Consider the following 15468-nt stretch of genomic DNA (forward strand, 5'->3'; position numbering starts at 1 on the left):
GTAGCTTTTTATATATTTTATTCTAAACTATATGAAGTCCACGACATAGCAGTTTTCCATTTTATAGCTGTTAAGTAAATATTTTATGTATCAGCCATGCTTTTAAATAAAATTAGTTATGATATTTACCTGATGGAATGTATTTCTTCATTAGTTTTCTGTTGGTTGTGAATAGTGGAAGCTTCATTCAGTAGTGATATTAGAAGGGGGGAAAAAATCAGAATTCCTCTGGAATGGAGGAACAGTTCTCACAAGAGATACCAATCTCCCCTGCCTTTTCTACTTGGTAGAGTCAAAGCCCTACTGTAATAGCCTTTATCACTGAGAGCTGAAGGGATGCTGGTGAGAAGGAGCTAGGAAGGGGGCTGGGAGCTTTTCACCCCACTTCCCCATCCTTGTAGAAAACAAATGATGAGGTTTCTTCAATGGACTTGACTGTGGGGGTTTTCCATAGGCACCCCCCACCCACCCACACACCTTGAATCTTAGAAAAGGCATTGAAATCTTACTGGGAAACTCCCAGAAGGGTTGATAGGGGCCAGGGTATGACCTTAGGAAGGTAGTGAGCATGTATAATAGCACAAAATACATAGAGTTGTGATAATAAAATAATAACCACACATTGCAAGCGTTGAATACATTTCCACTCTTAAAAATAGGTGTGAAGCATTATGCTAAGCAAAATAATGCAGTTAGAGAAAGATAAATGTCACATCTCACTCATTTGTGGAATATAATGAACAACATAAACAGATTCAGAGACAGAAGCATCGATCAGACAGTCAAATCTCAGAGGAAAAAAAAGGGGAGGGTGGGGGTTAAGGGGAGAGATCAACCAAAGGACTTGTATGCATGCATATAAGCCTAACCAATGAACACAGACACCAGGGGGGTGAGGGCATGAGGGGGGGCGGAGGGGCAATAAAAGGATAAGGACACATAGTAAGACCTTAATTGCTGGAAACCAATCACTGTTTCACTAATAGAGAGATGTGAACAGGAAGCCAGGAAGGCTGTCAACAACCTTAATTGCTCTAACCACTCACCTTCAGTTGAGACATTGTTAGTGGAGCAGCCTCTAACTCTGTTTGTCCCATGTAAGTTTCTGTTATTTCCTGCCTAAGCCCTATGGTGTTTTCCCCAAAGCCTCAATAAAAGGGATGGCAGGGCCAGAGCAGTGGGTAGTTCTCCCACTAGAGTTGGACTATGGCTTGGCTCCCCATAGCACCAAATTAAATTTCTTCTAGTCTCTTTTCATTTGTGTGTGGCCCTTCTCCAGAACCAGAACCCTGAACCATGGGAGACGTGAAAGGGGATCCCACACTTAATCAATACAGAAAAATAAGAATAAAAAAAAAGTAGGTGTGGAAGAGAGAAAGCAGCAAATCTAAGTTTTGAACTACAATAGTCCAAACTGCAATCTGCCACTTATTTTCTCCACCCATAAAATTGCGACAATACATCTCTTCTTCACAGACTAGTGAGAATTTAGATTTACATGCAATGCTCATTGCATACAGGGTGTATGCTGCCCTTAGAACATCTTAGTTACTCTCTTCCATACTTCTCTTATGTAATGGAGGTTAATTTTGTTCTGGCTTGATTTCCTTGACTTTTAATTGTCTTTAAAGAAAACATTGTCCTATTGTGTATTTACAGACAATGTGCTAAGTTATCTCATTTATTTCATTTAGTGCTCACACTAACCAGAGAGGCAGCCTGACATGGTAGGAAGTATGTGAAGCTAATCACCATATCAGTCCCTTAACTTATCCTAGTAATAAATAATACTATTATTTTAGGAACTATCATCATTGAAAGTAAAATCACTTGTGCACATATAATTTTCATTTTTTTTATGGTCCTAAAGAACTTGTAGAACAGAAAAGGCTGACCCGTTGTTGATGCCTTTGAGGAAGAGGTCATGGTGTCAAAGGGCAGACTCTCTGGATCCAGAAGCTGAGGTTCTAACCCCACAGTCTACCACGTATGAGTTGTGATCCTTCCATGAGTTAATTCTGCCTGTTTCCTCAAGTGTCAAAACAGGATGAAATCCTGAGGGTTTCTATGTGGATTAAATGAGTTAATTTAGATAAAGCACTTGGAACAATGCCTACATGACAGTAAATATTATTTGAGTATCACTTATTATTATGGCAACCATCCTGCCACCTGCCTCATTTGAGAATCACGACTTGATACTACAATGCGAATGTTCTCTGTATTTCATTGTTATTGTTGGATAGGTTTTGGATGCTTTCTTGGTTGGCTACAAACTGGTAGCCACTATTCTGTCCAGTATACCCCCAAGTAATAAACATGTTCAATGCTGTGGGGAGTGATAGCATTGATTCCCCACCCAACATTTCCTCTCCAGAGAAGACCCTGTAAGGAATTTAATTAGCATTCAGTAAAGATAATGGTAATTCTAGTAATAATGATTTTAAGATTTGCCATATGCTGATAGGGGGCATCTTATTTCATGTTTACAATAACTCAGTGAGTAGGCTTTATTAATATTTATGAATAAGGAAAATGACTCAGAGTGATGAAGAAACTTGTATGAAATCACATACCTAAAAGTGATGGACAATATGTCTCTAACTTTGGAAACTCTGCCATTTCTACTCTGACATTCTGCCTTTACATGGGGCACACCAGATCAGTTCCTTAACTGATCCTAGCAAAAATAATATTAATATTTCAGGAACTATCCTGGGGACTTGTGGAAAATTCCAGAGCTGCTGAGTGGAGATTGCATGGATATGAGCTGAAAATATTTTGTGGGTAGCCTTTTCAATTTAACATGTGGCATTTGCCTCTGTCTTGTGCTCATATGCCAAGTTTTTGTTTTTGGTTTTTATTGACCAGCTAAACTATGCCCAACAAGTATGTCTTCAAAAACCTAAGATATGTCACAATGGTAATAATTAGACTATTCAGTGAGGATCTGGGATGGTATTTTTCTAAGAAAGTTAAGTTTTACGTATTTGGGGGGGCATTAGCAATCTATTTCATTTGAGAGTTAGGTAAAAATTGCCGGGCTTGTATTTATCTTCCCTTATTTTCCTTTTTGCTCAAGAAGAGAATTTGCTGGGTCAGATATTCATTAGAGATAATTCAAAAAATCAAAAAAGAAACACACAAATAAAACGAACCCATATATATATATATGAGAAGTAGAGTGAGCTAAATCTCTTCAAAGGCCTTCTATCTCCAAAGTTGTATGCCTTTAAGTTTTCTAATTATTCCAGTATAGTAAAACATTAAGCCTGGACAAATGCCAACTGGCATATCTAAGTCATTACCAGTTCGTTTTTCTAGGAGTGAGCTGCCAGAATTTTGCTCTTGTGTATAGCCTTATCCTACTCATACACGTCTTCTCCCAGCTCCTGGACCAGCCAATGCAGTGCATATTCAGCATTCTAAAAACAGGGCCTGGCATCAATATTTGAATGTGTCAAAAATATTCTATGGTTATTTAAATGTTTTCAAGGGTAAATGCCAGCTAAACCATTGAAACAGATGCACTGTCTTCCTAGATACAGCAAAAGCATGGCTTCCGATCTGAAGGGTTGGCTCCTGTTTCTTATTCTGTGGGTGTCTATTTAACCAAATGCTTCACCTAAAGCAGGTGGGAGAAGCACATCCCTGTCATGCTGGGAGTTCTTTAAATTTGAACTTCTGGCAGAGAGCACGTTTTAATATCTAAAGAGATGGACACTTCACATATTCAATTGTTTATGCCAATTACTATCCTAATTTTGCCACCAGTCATATTATATGAACCATGTTTTTGGAGGGCTACTCACAAATTTGAAAATCAAGTTGACTCGAAATAATGAAATAGAATTAGAAAGTGGCCACATATCCAACATTTTTTTTTTTTTTTGCATTGATGGCCATAGTATCATTTAACATCATGAAATTGATGATTTACCCCTTAACAATCAGAAAGTAATTTTTGGACTCATGACTCAATAATTGCATTAGTATTCGGCTTGCTCAACATTAATAAGGTAATTTCTTCCTAAGACAGCAGGAGAAGATGAAGAGTACTACTTTTGGTCCTCAGGGATAAATTGTTTTATCCCTCCTCCCCCACCCCCCCAAAAATGTTCAAAGGATCATGACAAATTCTAAGTTGCTTATATTTGATTTTATTGTTTAGGGTCTTTTTTTGTTGTTGTTACATTATGAACTCTGATGAGTTTTATGAGTTCTGGGTAGAATTCTTATTAAGCTGTACTCTTCATATTTTATTTCCTACTGCTTTCAGCATCATTTCTATGATGTTAGAGGAAATATACTTAAGAAAGTTGTCGAAATTTCTAGAACACTTAATAAGCCATTAAACAAAGTATTATGAATAAGAAGGAAAACTAATTTTTCTTCCAACTTTATAGCTACAAATTTTCAAAACTAATTTAGGGTTTATTCAATGTATTCCCCAGCCAGCATGGAAATTATGCCATTTTTCTGAGATTTAAAAAGGAGGCCTTAACTTTGTAAGGTCTTTTTCTGAAACAAAGTCCTGTAAATTCATAATACTGCATTTTCATAGAGATTTATGTTCGACCAAAAAACACATTTTAAAATCTATTTTATACTAATAAAGTGCTAAAAATATCACAAAAATGTTTTTAAAAAGGGAACACAACCAAATTCTCCAATTCCATTCACTATATAGTTTATGGATTGTTTTAAGATCTATAGTTCATACACTGCACAGTGCTCTAATTTTTCATGTTCTAAACATTGACAATTCAGAAGGGACTGGAGAGAAAATGGATTGGTGAGGAGCTGGAAAAAAATGAGTTTTTACTGTGCATTTATCATGTGCTTGGCACTATGTAATATATTATGGTAAATCTTGGAACAATATTAGACACGTTTGCTCTCACAGAGGCTACATCCAATAAAGTTGGAACAACTAAGAAACAACACAAGGCAGATATAATTAAATGCTCATCTGAGAAGACAAGATAATTTCTCCCCAAATAAAAATACTATTATTCCTTTATTGTTGTATGAGGCTCATAATCTCTTCAATTTAACATATATAGTTTGGCTCTCAGCAAGGATAGGCATGGATTGGAATATATAGTTTAGATGCCTATGTCATCATCATTGTTGTCATCATTATCATCATCCCCAAACAAGTAGGCATGTCAATTAAGGAGCAATTGTACACAATATATAAATCTCCAGAGAAAATTCCAAGCTTAACTAGATAACATAGGTTAGATATAAAGATAAACAATGATAAAGAAAGGGACAACTGTACAAATATTAACATCCTTAAATCATTTCTCTATAGTTCCAGTGGCAAGTGGAATTTTTCCATTGAGAATAGGGACTAACCTTTTTCCATACTGAGGAAAAGGCTCTCCTGGGGGTGATGTGCTTTCGGAGCCTACTGATGGCAAGGAAGTACCTCTATTCTTGTTGCAACTATTTTCCTCCCAATCATAAATTGGTGGGTAGCAGATGTCTAATATTTTTAATACTAAAATGTTCTATAAGTCTATTTTGTCAGGCATATACATCTGTTGTTTTATTATCTTTATAATTATCTTTCACAGCTAGTAAATGTATTTTTTTAATTCATTAGGTAATATTCAGTTTTAAAGACTATAATTTGTGTTTTTCTGGTAGTGAGTCTCAATAGCAGTGGGCCATGCCTACCCCAGAAAATGCCCCAATATACCATGCTACCAATTTGCTATTCCTGGTTGTGAATCAGTGCTTCAATGAGTAGCACTTCCCAGTAAGTGTGTGTGTGCGTGGAGTTTCTCAGGCATGCTGGCTTGGATACAATATTAAATTGGGTGCCTTATATACTTTTAATGAATATGGCAAACCCAATAGGTAGGTATCAAGACAGTTTTCATAACTTAATCAAAGTCACACTGAGCCAACAATGGAAAAGCCCCATTCTAATTCCGTTGAACCAGTAGGATTAGTCTCTTCCATCAAAGGTGATTTGGTAGAATTATAAAGTTTGTTACCCACCACCCACCCCACCCACCAGATCACTAGTTATTGTTTTGTTTTGTTTTGTTTGTTTTTGCATAGAAGCAATGGTGAAGTATTTTGTCTCTTTGCTCTTTTGCTTTCAAGGAATAACCACAGTCCTCACCATGACCACCCTGAGCATCAGTGCACGGCATTCTTTGCCCAAAGTGTCCTATGCTACTGCCATGGATTGGTTTATAGCTGTCTGCTTTGCTTTTGTATTTTCCGCCCTTATTGAGTTTGCTGCTGTCAATTATTTTACCAATATTCAAATAGAGAAAGCCAAAAAGAAGACATCGAGAGCTCTCCAGGAAATTACAACTGCTCCTTTGCTGAGAGCTATGCACTCTGAAGCACCCCTGCAGGTATTTGACTCAATTTCCTTTAATTTAAGATTTGAGTTTCTTGGTTAAATTTACATTGCGGACAGGGAAGGGGGGATGAAGGGGGTGGAGAGCGGGGTGGAGGAGGGATGGATGAGAATGGAAACTTGAAATACCAATGACAATTTGTAAGACCTTTAAAAGTCCAGGAAAATATGAAGGGACAATTATAAATTTAATTGTTATAATTATGATTAATGACTTAAAAATTAAATAGCTTTGGGAGAGCCAGATGGCGCTGGCTGTTTGAACATTCTTTTCAACATTAAAGGTTTTTCAGAGAAAGGAGCAACATCTTCTGTATACTATTCAGAGGAACCTGTGCTTATCTTTAAGTGGGTTGGAAATGTGCTTTGAACAGAGTTCTTCGAGCAGAGTCAAGCAGCGGTTCTGTACATGTTAGAATATCCCATGGGGCTGGGAAGGGCCTGTGTCCTTTATTACCTTTGAAAATAAAATCTATAGATAGGAAGACCTAGAGTTGTAGTTGATGTACATAGAAGATTGAGAAATCTTATTGTAAAGGAACAGAGCCAAAAGGATATGGAAACCAAACTACTGCAATTCACACTGGACATTCAAGTGATTCTGTGATAAAAAAAAATAAAATAAAAAAAAAGAACAAAACTTAAAGTGACATTTTCCTTATGGGCTCCAGTTGTACAAACAGCAGGATCATCATGAAAATAAAACGCAAACAGGAAGCCCCCACCTCCCCTTCCCTTCCCTCTTCACCCTCCCCCGCTCCCCTCCTCCTTGGATGTTCCTCTCTCTCTCTTTCACTCTCACTCATTCAGCTTCTTTCTTGAATCAGCAAAGTATCTGTGGTAATTGATACTCAGCTTTAGTGTAGTTGCCACAAAGATAGTCTAAAACTCCTTTTGTTTGTATGTGCCCAAATCCAAATGTACATAAGTCATCAACTTTATTCTTTGTAGGTAATAACTCATTCTCTTACTTGCTCATTCTTTCTCTCCCCGCGCCCAATTCATTTAAAAATATACATTTAATACCAATGATGTGCCAGACCCTATTTATGGTCTGAGTATCAAAAATATACACTGCCCACCCCCAATAGAATATCGTACACAGAGTTTACATTTAAGTAAGACAAAGAAAAGGAGAAACGATATTTTAAAATAATAAATAATACAGCACTTGGAGTATTAGATTATAGTAGTGCTGACACTGTCTGAATGAATTCCGGGGTAGTATGAGGAGGAGGGGATTTCCTTCAGCATACAGGTGATCAGGAAGTAAGTCCACCAAGAGAAGACGGCAGTTTAACAAATTAGGTTTGGTATTCACCCTGGCAGGTTCTAACTGTTGGGTCCTCCAGTTTATAACTCAGCTCCTAGAAGGCTCTGGGTGCTGGTTCTTCTAGAATGGCATGTGAGCTGGTAGGAAAATTGCTACCATCCCATTGAGACAGTTTGGGTAGCTTATTTACATTTTTTTCTCTAAAGAAATTCATTTCATCAAGTTTTTCAAAATTATTAGAATGAATTTTGTATACTATTTTTAGTTAAAAACTCTGATTACCCTCTTTCCCATTCCCCATAGGTAGCCTTCTCTGCTTTTTACTCTTATTTGCTTTCCTTTGTTGAGACCTCAGTAGAATAACTCTATTTACTGTTCCTTATTAATCAATTTATTTATTGTCTAAAGTTCTACATATGTCTCCTCCCCTCCCCCATTGAACGCCTCTCTGCCTGTAATTCCCACCCTGAGCAAGCCCCCCCACTGCCCCAGTGTCTGTGTCCATTGGTTATGCTAATATGCATGCATACAAGTCCTTTGATTTCTCTCTCACCTTCCCCTCTCCACACCTCCCTCCCCCCCCACCACCACTTGTCTCTGGGTCTATTCTTGTTCATCAAATTATGTTGATCAGTATATCCCTCATATGAGTGAGACCACCCTCTTTTAAACATATCAATTCTTGGATATATTTATTTGTATAATTTACTGTTTCTGTTTTTTAATGAATGATTCATGATTTATTCTAATTCCACTTTTCTTCCAGTTGATTCTGTTAACTCTTTTTTCCTAGCTTTTTGAGTTTAATTCTTACTTATTTTCATACTTTTTATTTAATAATAAAGTTTCCCTTATTACAATGAGATTTTCTTTGCATATAGTTTTAACCATATGCATAACTTTCTATATTATCATAATTATTTGCGAAATATTCTTCAACTACGTTACTGGTTTTCTCTATAAGCTAAGAATTATTGGGAAGAAAATATTAAAGTTTCCAAAAAGGACTTTGTTTATTTAGTTCTGCTGTTTATTTTTAGCTCAAAGATGTTACCTGTATAGATTTGAATGTTATTGATATTTTTGTTACACCCTGAGTTATGCTGAAAGCTTATAAATGTTTAATGGCAATTTGAAAAGAGTTAATTTTAGTTATTAAATCAGTTTTACTTAAAGCATCATTTAATCACCCTCTTAATCAGTCACCTCTTCTTAATCATTCAAATACCAAAAATAATATGAAAAATCCTCTTATTAATATTATGATTATTTATGTTTGTTTTATATTTTAATTATTTTTGTTTTATTCACTTTGATACATGACACTCATCATGTAAATATTTATAACTGCTTCATTTCTATGCATTTAATCATAAAATAATTTTCCCCCTATATAATGTCTTTAGCTTCTAATTATATTTGGTCTGGTTATAATATTTTAAAACATTATTTCTTGATATTAAGTTTTGTAATGTATTTTTTTTAATTTTTATTGTTGAAAATATTACAGATGCTCTCCTTTGCCTCCTCTCATTAACCCCCTCCACCTCACGCCTGCCCCCTCCTTATGCCTTCCCAGCACTTTTTTTTCCAGCTTTTATTTTTCATTTTTTTTAACATATTTTAACATTGCCCCACCCTCCCATACATACCCTCCCTCCCCAGAGTTTTGTGTCCATTGGTTGTACTTATATGCATATATACAAGTCCTTCGGTTGATCTCTTATCTCCCCCAGATCTCCCTACTCTCCCCACTGTAATTTGACAGTCTGCTTGTTGCTTTACTGTCTTTATATCTGACTTTTGGTTTGTCAGTTTATAATGTTCTTTAATATCCATAAATGAGTGAGGCCATGTGGTATTTCTCTTTCATTGACTGGCTTATTTCACTCAGCATGATGTTCTCTAGTTCTATCCGGGTTGCTGCAAATGATGAGAATTCCTTCTTTTTATGGCAGCATAGTATTCCATTGTGTAGATGTACCATAGTTTTTTGATCCAATCATCTTATTAAGTTTTGTAATGTATTTTTATTGCTAAAATTTTCATATTCTTCTGTTTCTCATGTACTTTGGAAGCCATATGTCATAGTTTTATATCACTAGTGGTTAATTTTAAATTTTAGATCAACATATTTCTACTTATGATTTTCTAGTAATGTTGAAATTATAAAGTATACTGACTCTCCCATATAGCTATTAACTCCCTCTTGACCCAGTAGTTGCTCATTCCCAAAGATTCTGAATGTACAAACATTTTACATATATATTTTTTTTTCTGTTTATAGTGAATTGCTATAGTTCTTTTTTCACTTTTGGAAAGTGATGAGACTCCTTGCACTAGTGTTAGAGTAGAATATTATAAATACTTATAAGTGCCACTTAATCAGAATAAAGCTATTCTTCAGAATTTTCAAATGTGGGAACAAAACCAATAATATTTTATTGGCTGCTTGAAATGTATCTCTTGACTACAGTAATTGTCACTGCTGGTAAATTCTTGGCTGAGCACATCCAATTGGCTAAGTCTGCTCTGATTTTAGCAACTCCTGTGGACAGCATTGGGTCACGTACTGTGGGCAAATGGCATACTCAAGATCGAGATGAAGTTTGCAAAGAGCATAGAGTCTTAGCATTTAGAAGTTGAGAAGACATTTTATAATGTAGTTAAAATATAAATCATATGCTTTGCGTACTCTACAAGTGTACTGTGTATGTGTCATGACTTAGATCTCCACAGCGGTTTACTTGGAGAATGTCTGTGTTTTAAAGACAGTGATTAATGGGTTGGCCTATCCTGCATCCAGACTCCAGATTGCTGCCAGAGCACAGCTGGCTTTGAGTGTCAGTTGCCATTGAATGGCTTCAGTATCAAGTTCAACTTTTAAGGATTGAGGATATATTAAAACTGAGGCAGAGAGAAGAAAATAAAAAGATAAATAAGGAGAAGGAAATCAAGAAAGGGGAAATGTAAAGAGCAAAATTTTAAAATATGTTAGTGTACAAAAATATTCTAGAATCTTATAAGATTTGGAGTTTCAGTAGAGATTCTAACCAGATAGATGAAATTTGCTTATTCAAGGATGTGTTTCAACTTGTATGGCTATTTGCTTATTTGAATGATGTGTTTGTTTAAAATGTGCTTAAATTCCTCCTCTGTTGTCACCTGCAGAGTCTACATCAGTAGTGGTTTGACCTATTGTTACTCTATGGGATCTATAAGCCATTAATGGCCTGGCAGAGATTTCTAGTGACCATTTCTATTCTTTGGGAATTGAAAAGCCTATGGTTTATGGAATATTCATGAAGCAAAGAAAAAAGGCCGATTGGCAGGCTCTAATAGAAGCTCTGAGCATCTCAAGAGGCAAAAGCAGCTGTTCTGTTTTGACTCAGCATTACTTTGATTCTGCCTTTGACTCTGTCCTTTCAGTATTTGAGTTGAAGTCCATTCTTGTGGTTCTATCCTTCCATAACCTTGCTACTTCTTAGAGTACCTACTATCTCCCTGATGCAGATGACTTGGACTAATAGGGTGTTTTGAAAAATAAGTAACTATAAAATAAAAAGGAAGATTTCTTAATCAAATTATATATATATATATATATATATATATATATATATATATATATATCTTTTAATCACTTGAAAATAGAGTGTGTGGTCCTCATTCAGTTGGAAAATATGCATTAGTGTACCTACATATTGAATCCTATGGATAAAAAAAACAATGCTATAATAACTAACATTACTTGAGCTCTTAATTTGTGTTAGGTACTCTGTGATATGTTTCAGTGTATTGCCTAATTTCAAGCTCACAGTAATTATTTTACAGATGAAGAAACTGAGGCTTGCAGTTAGTTGTTAAGTGATATATTCAGAGATAGTAAACCCTGTGTCATGTCAACACAGCCAAGGGTTCAGTGAGCCTGAGGAGGGGTGATGAAAGATTAAAGAAAACAAGGAGAATATAGCTGCGGCTGGGTGGATCTTCCATGCCTGCATGAGGACACAGAAAAGGATCCAGCCAGCAAGCTGAGGCTTTATTTCATAGAGAAATACAAGGTGGTGGTCAACATAGTTACAATGTTCTTGTGAGTTCCACTTGTTTGGCAGCACTTGCTGCACCTCCCACAGCCCATTAGTTACCTAAGTCCTAGGAAGGATCTAGGAGAGGCCATAAAGTCAAGCTTAATTATGCTAAGGGGGCTCTGACCTCTAAACGGGGACTTGTTTGTGGCTCTGCCACCGGTCAATCCGAGGCTTAATCCTATAGCCGCTCCCTACAAAACCCAATATTAAATTAAGTATGTGAGTGCAGAGCTTGTTCTCTGATACTGCATTTTATAATATTTATGTCATCTCTCTGGTAAGTGGTAGGATTGAGCCAGAAAACCCTAAACTTTTAAGCCTCAAGCTTTAATGACTGATTAGAAATGTGGGGTGAGGGAGGGAAATGGAGGATGAGATGGATGGTGGTAGCATCATTCACTAGGACAAGAAGGGAAAGAGGCATAATTTAAAAAGTAGCTAATTAGTTCAAGTTTAGATAGGTGGAAAGTTCCACAGTAGAAGATTTTCTCCTATCCCAGGATAATAATGACTACTTTTTAAAACTACAATTACATACTTTTTCCACTGTGTACCTTTCCTTCCCCATCTACCTCATGGCTTTGTCTATTTCTTTTTTACTGTAATTATTCTTCATTTTGAAGTGTTCATAGATACTTACAAGAATATTTCTAAAATTAAAGAGCTATTTTCTTTTTAAGAAAAAGATAATATAAAAACATATGAATAATTCAATTGGATTTCATAATTCAAGAGCACCGAGGAGAAGCTCCTTTTTCACTACCCATCCTTCGAAGTAAAACTCTAGCCTTATTTCCCGTATTTGCCTCATTCAAGCTGATCTCAAGGATCTCTGGAATAGGGTCTTAAGGATTCACCTCTACAAACGGGTTAATACTAAAACCTACCAGAAAAGCTTCTAGTGTGAATTAGACTACATTATTCATATAAAGTTCAGGGACCAATGCTTGGTACCCAGTAAGTAATGGCTATGATTATTATTATCCTTTATTTCTTTCGGCATCTTCAACGTATACAGGTATGTGTTACAAAAATTATCATTTATAATATCCTGAAGTACTTTGCTTGAACTGTTTTATATGATTTCATATGATTGCTATATTTGCCTAGCTAGGAGATGAGCTCTTTAATAAAATTGTTCATAGCTTCATATCCCACATAATATAGTATGTAATAGATAGTTGTTTTTATTGATGGATTATAATGAAATCAGATGATAGGAGGTCTGGTGACTCCAAAACCAACATATTTACCACCAATCCCCCAAAATATTGGTCTATTGGTCTTTTAAATAAAGCTAGAGGCCTGGTGCACCGTGCACCAGTGGGGCCCCTCAGCATGCCCTACGGGGTTCAGGCCGAAACCATCATTCCAGCACCCCCCCCACCCTTCCCCCGAGGGAATGTAGTAGTGCGGGAAGAGGCAGGTAGTCGGGGAGGAGCCCAAGCCTAGGCCAGGTGCTGCTCTGCTCCTGCTTATCCCCGCCCTGCTGTCCCTACCACCACTGCCACTCCCCTGGGTAGGCTTGCTGCCGCTCTGTTGCATTCTCCACACACCGGATACTGGCATGCCCATGACCAAGAAGTGGCCGTGGGCTCGCACCCAGTCAGTCCCAGTGCTGGTCCAGATCCCAGTCCTGGTCTGGCTGGGGGTGGGTGGAGTGTGCAGGGGGAGTATTCATGGGAGAGGCTTGTGCTGCCTGCCATGAGCTCAGTGTCTGGCACCCATTAGTCAACTGAGCTGCGCTCTGCTGTGGGAGTGCACTGGCCACCAGGGGGCAGCTCCTGCATTGAGCAATTGCCTCTGGTGGTCAGTGCACATCATAGCAACTGGTTGAATTGTCGAATGGTCAAATGGTTGCTTAGGCTTTTATAATACTAAGAGCCCGTTTGCAGGAAGATTCCTGCAAGTGGCCCTCGCGGCCACCCCCCAGCCCGGACACATCTTGGCTTGAGTCCACCACAGCCTTGCAGGGCTGCTGCCGCCCGCCTCACCCCGCCCCACCCCGCACACATGGCCTTTGCAGCCACCACAGCCGCCCACACTTTCTCTCTGGCAGCCACCTTGCTCTCTGCTTTTCTCCCCCTTCCTTCTAAGCTGTCTTCAGTCTTCACTCCTCCCTCCGTCAGCGTATGCAAATTAACCGCCATCTTTGTTGGATTAATTTGCATACTCACTCTGATTGGCTGTGGGCATAGCAAAGGTACAGTCAATTAGCATTTTCTCTTTTATTAGTGTAGATAGATTCTTTCTTGCTGGAGTAAATGTGAATATCAGGCAGATGGAAGTAGTGAACATGAGCTGGGTCACCGTGAGCCTCTGGAACAGCAGATGATCGTTCTTAACCGATCTGAGACACCCTTGTCAGCAGCTGGATTTCGCTAGTGGGCAGCAAGAGATAACTGAGGAGGGTGTTTTAAAACCAAAAAAAGCAAAACAAAAGGCTTAAGTAAGCCTACAAGTGCACTGTGCACTATGAGGAACGTATGGTTGGCTGTCTTTTGGTCATTTCAGTCATATCATTTGCACAGCTGTCAGTGACTGTGAGTGACATTGATGTTAAATGATTTCCCAGTGGTTGGTAATGTACATGCTTCATTCCATTCGAAAGGGGTGTTCAAACTAGGTCAGTTTCAGATTTTTATTTCGGTTATTCTCAACGCTCCTCTTAGAAATGCTGTTTTTAAAATAGTTTAAACTAGTATGCAAAAAACTTTCATTTTTCCATTTTGTCCTTATTTTGTTCATATCTTGACTTAGTTTCAAACCTATTTCCTTGGCAGTTTGAGCAAGGACCTGAAGCAGTACTGTCAATTCACTTGACATTTGGATGTGCTTCTGACAGTAGTTTAATGACATTCTTTAAATCTTATATAAACTGTACCTCCCCAAACCCATACCTTTTCAGTACAGAATGTTCTGCAGGTAGTAATGCTCTTTAGGCAATGAGTAATTGTTTTAATTGCACAATTATTAAACTGTATGATTTCAGTGACAAGAATATCCAGATTAGGTTCTATCTCCAGCTGTGCTTTTTATCTGTTAGTTTTGTTATGTGTCATGTGCTGATTCATGAGAAAATGTCATGTTGCTAATGTATGAGGATGAATCTCAGCTAGTCATTTACCAAGAGTTTACCAAGCCACTACTGTGCACCAGTCACCATACAAGGCACTGTGGATTCAAAGACAAAAACCTAGGAACTTAGTATCAGGAAGGAGACAGGCCCTTAATCGTGTGGGTGACTGTATTTAGTTTGTAGATAAATGGTCTGAGTCTTGATTCTCGCGTGCTTATAATAGTTTAAACTTATGCTCAAATCTTCACTGCTACCTTAAACCTCCATGTTTCAATACTAATCTATTTATCCAACTACTGGAAAACCTATTATATTTATAGAATACCTATTAAGTGTCAGTACAGTTGGAATACTGTGCTCACTTCCTTTGTAGATCTGAGAGTAATAGGGAGGTAGATATTCAATAATTAATTTCAAATAATTAATGATAAATTTGTAAAATACTGTGAAGAAGTGGTAGAGAGTAATAACAAATTATATCAGAAAGAGTTAAGCTGAGTCCTAGCCATTTTGGCTCAGTGGATAGAGCGTTGGGACTCTTCTGCAGACTGAAGAGTCCCAGGTTCGATTATGGTCAGGGACACATGTCTGGGTTGTGAGCTCCATCCCCAGTAGGGGGTGTTCAGGAGGCAGCCGATCC

The 15468-nt window shown here is 37.5% G+C and overlaps 1 protein-coding gene across 4 annotated transcripts in view; it reads left to right on the top strand.

Annotated features, from left to right (window-relative positions):
* GABRA4 (gamma-aminobutyric acid type A receptor subunit alpha4) overlaps positions 1 to 15468 on the top strand; it is a 65358-nt gene that overhangs the window by 22229 nt on the left and 27661 nt on the right. For 2 of the 4 annotated variants that reach the window (XM_084900968.1, XM_084900967.1), the window contains one exon: positions 6124 to 6383. The exons of the other annotated variants lie outside the window; for them this stretch is intronic. In XM_084900968.1, coding sequence (XP_084757094.1) covers positions 6124 to 6383 — 260 coding nt within the window. The remainder of the gene's footprint in view (positions 1 to 6123; positions 6384 to 15468) is intronic. 4 annotated transcript variants of the gene reach the window in all.

The sequence above is a fragment of the Pipistrellus hanaki genome (genome assembly GCF_964339955.1).
Source record: "Pipistrellus hanaki genome assembly, chromosome: 1".
Lineage (NCBI taxonomy): Eukaryota > Metazoa > Chordata > Mammalia > Chiroptera > Vespertilionidae > Pipistrellus > Pipistrellus hanaki.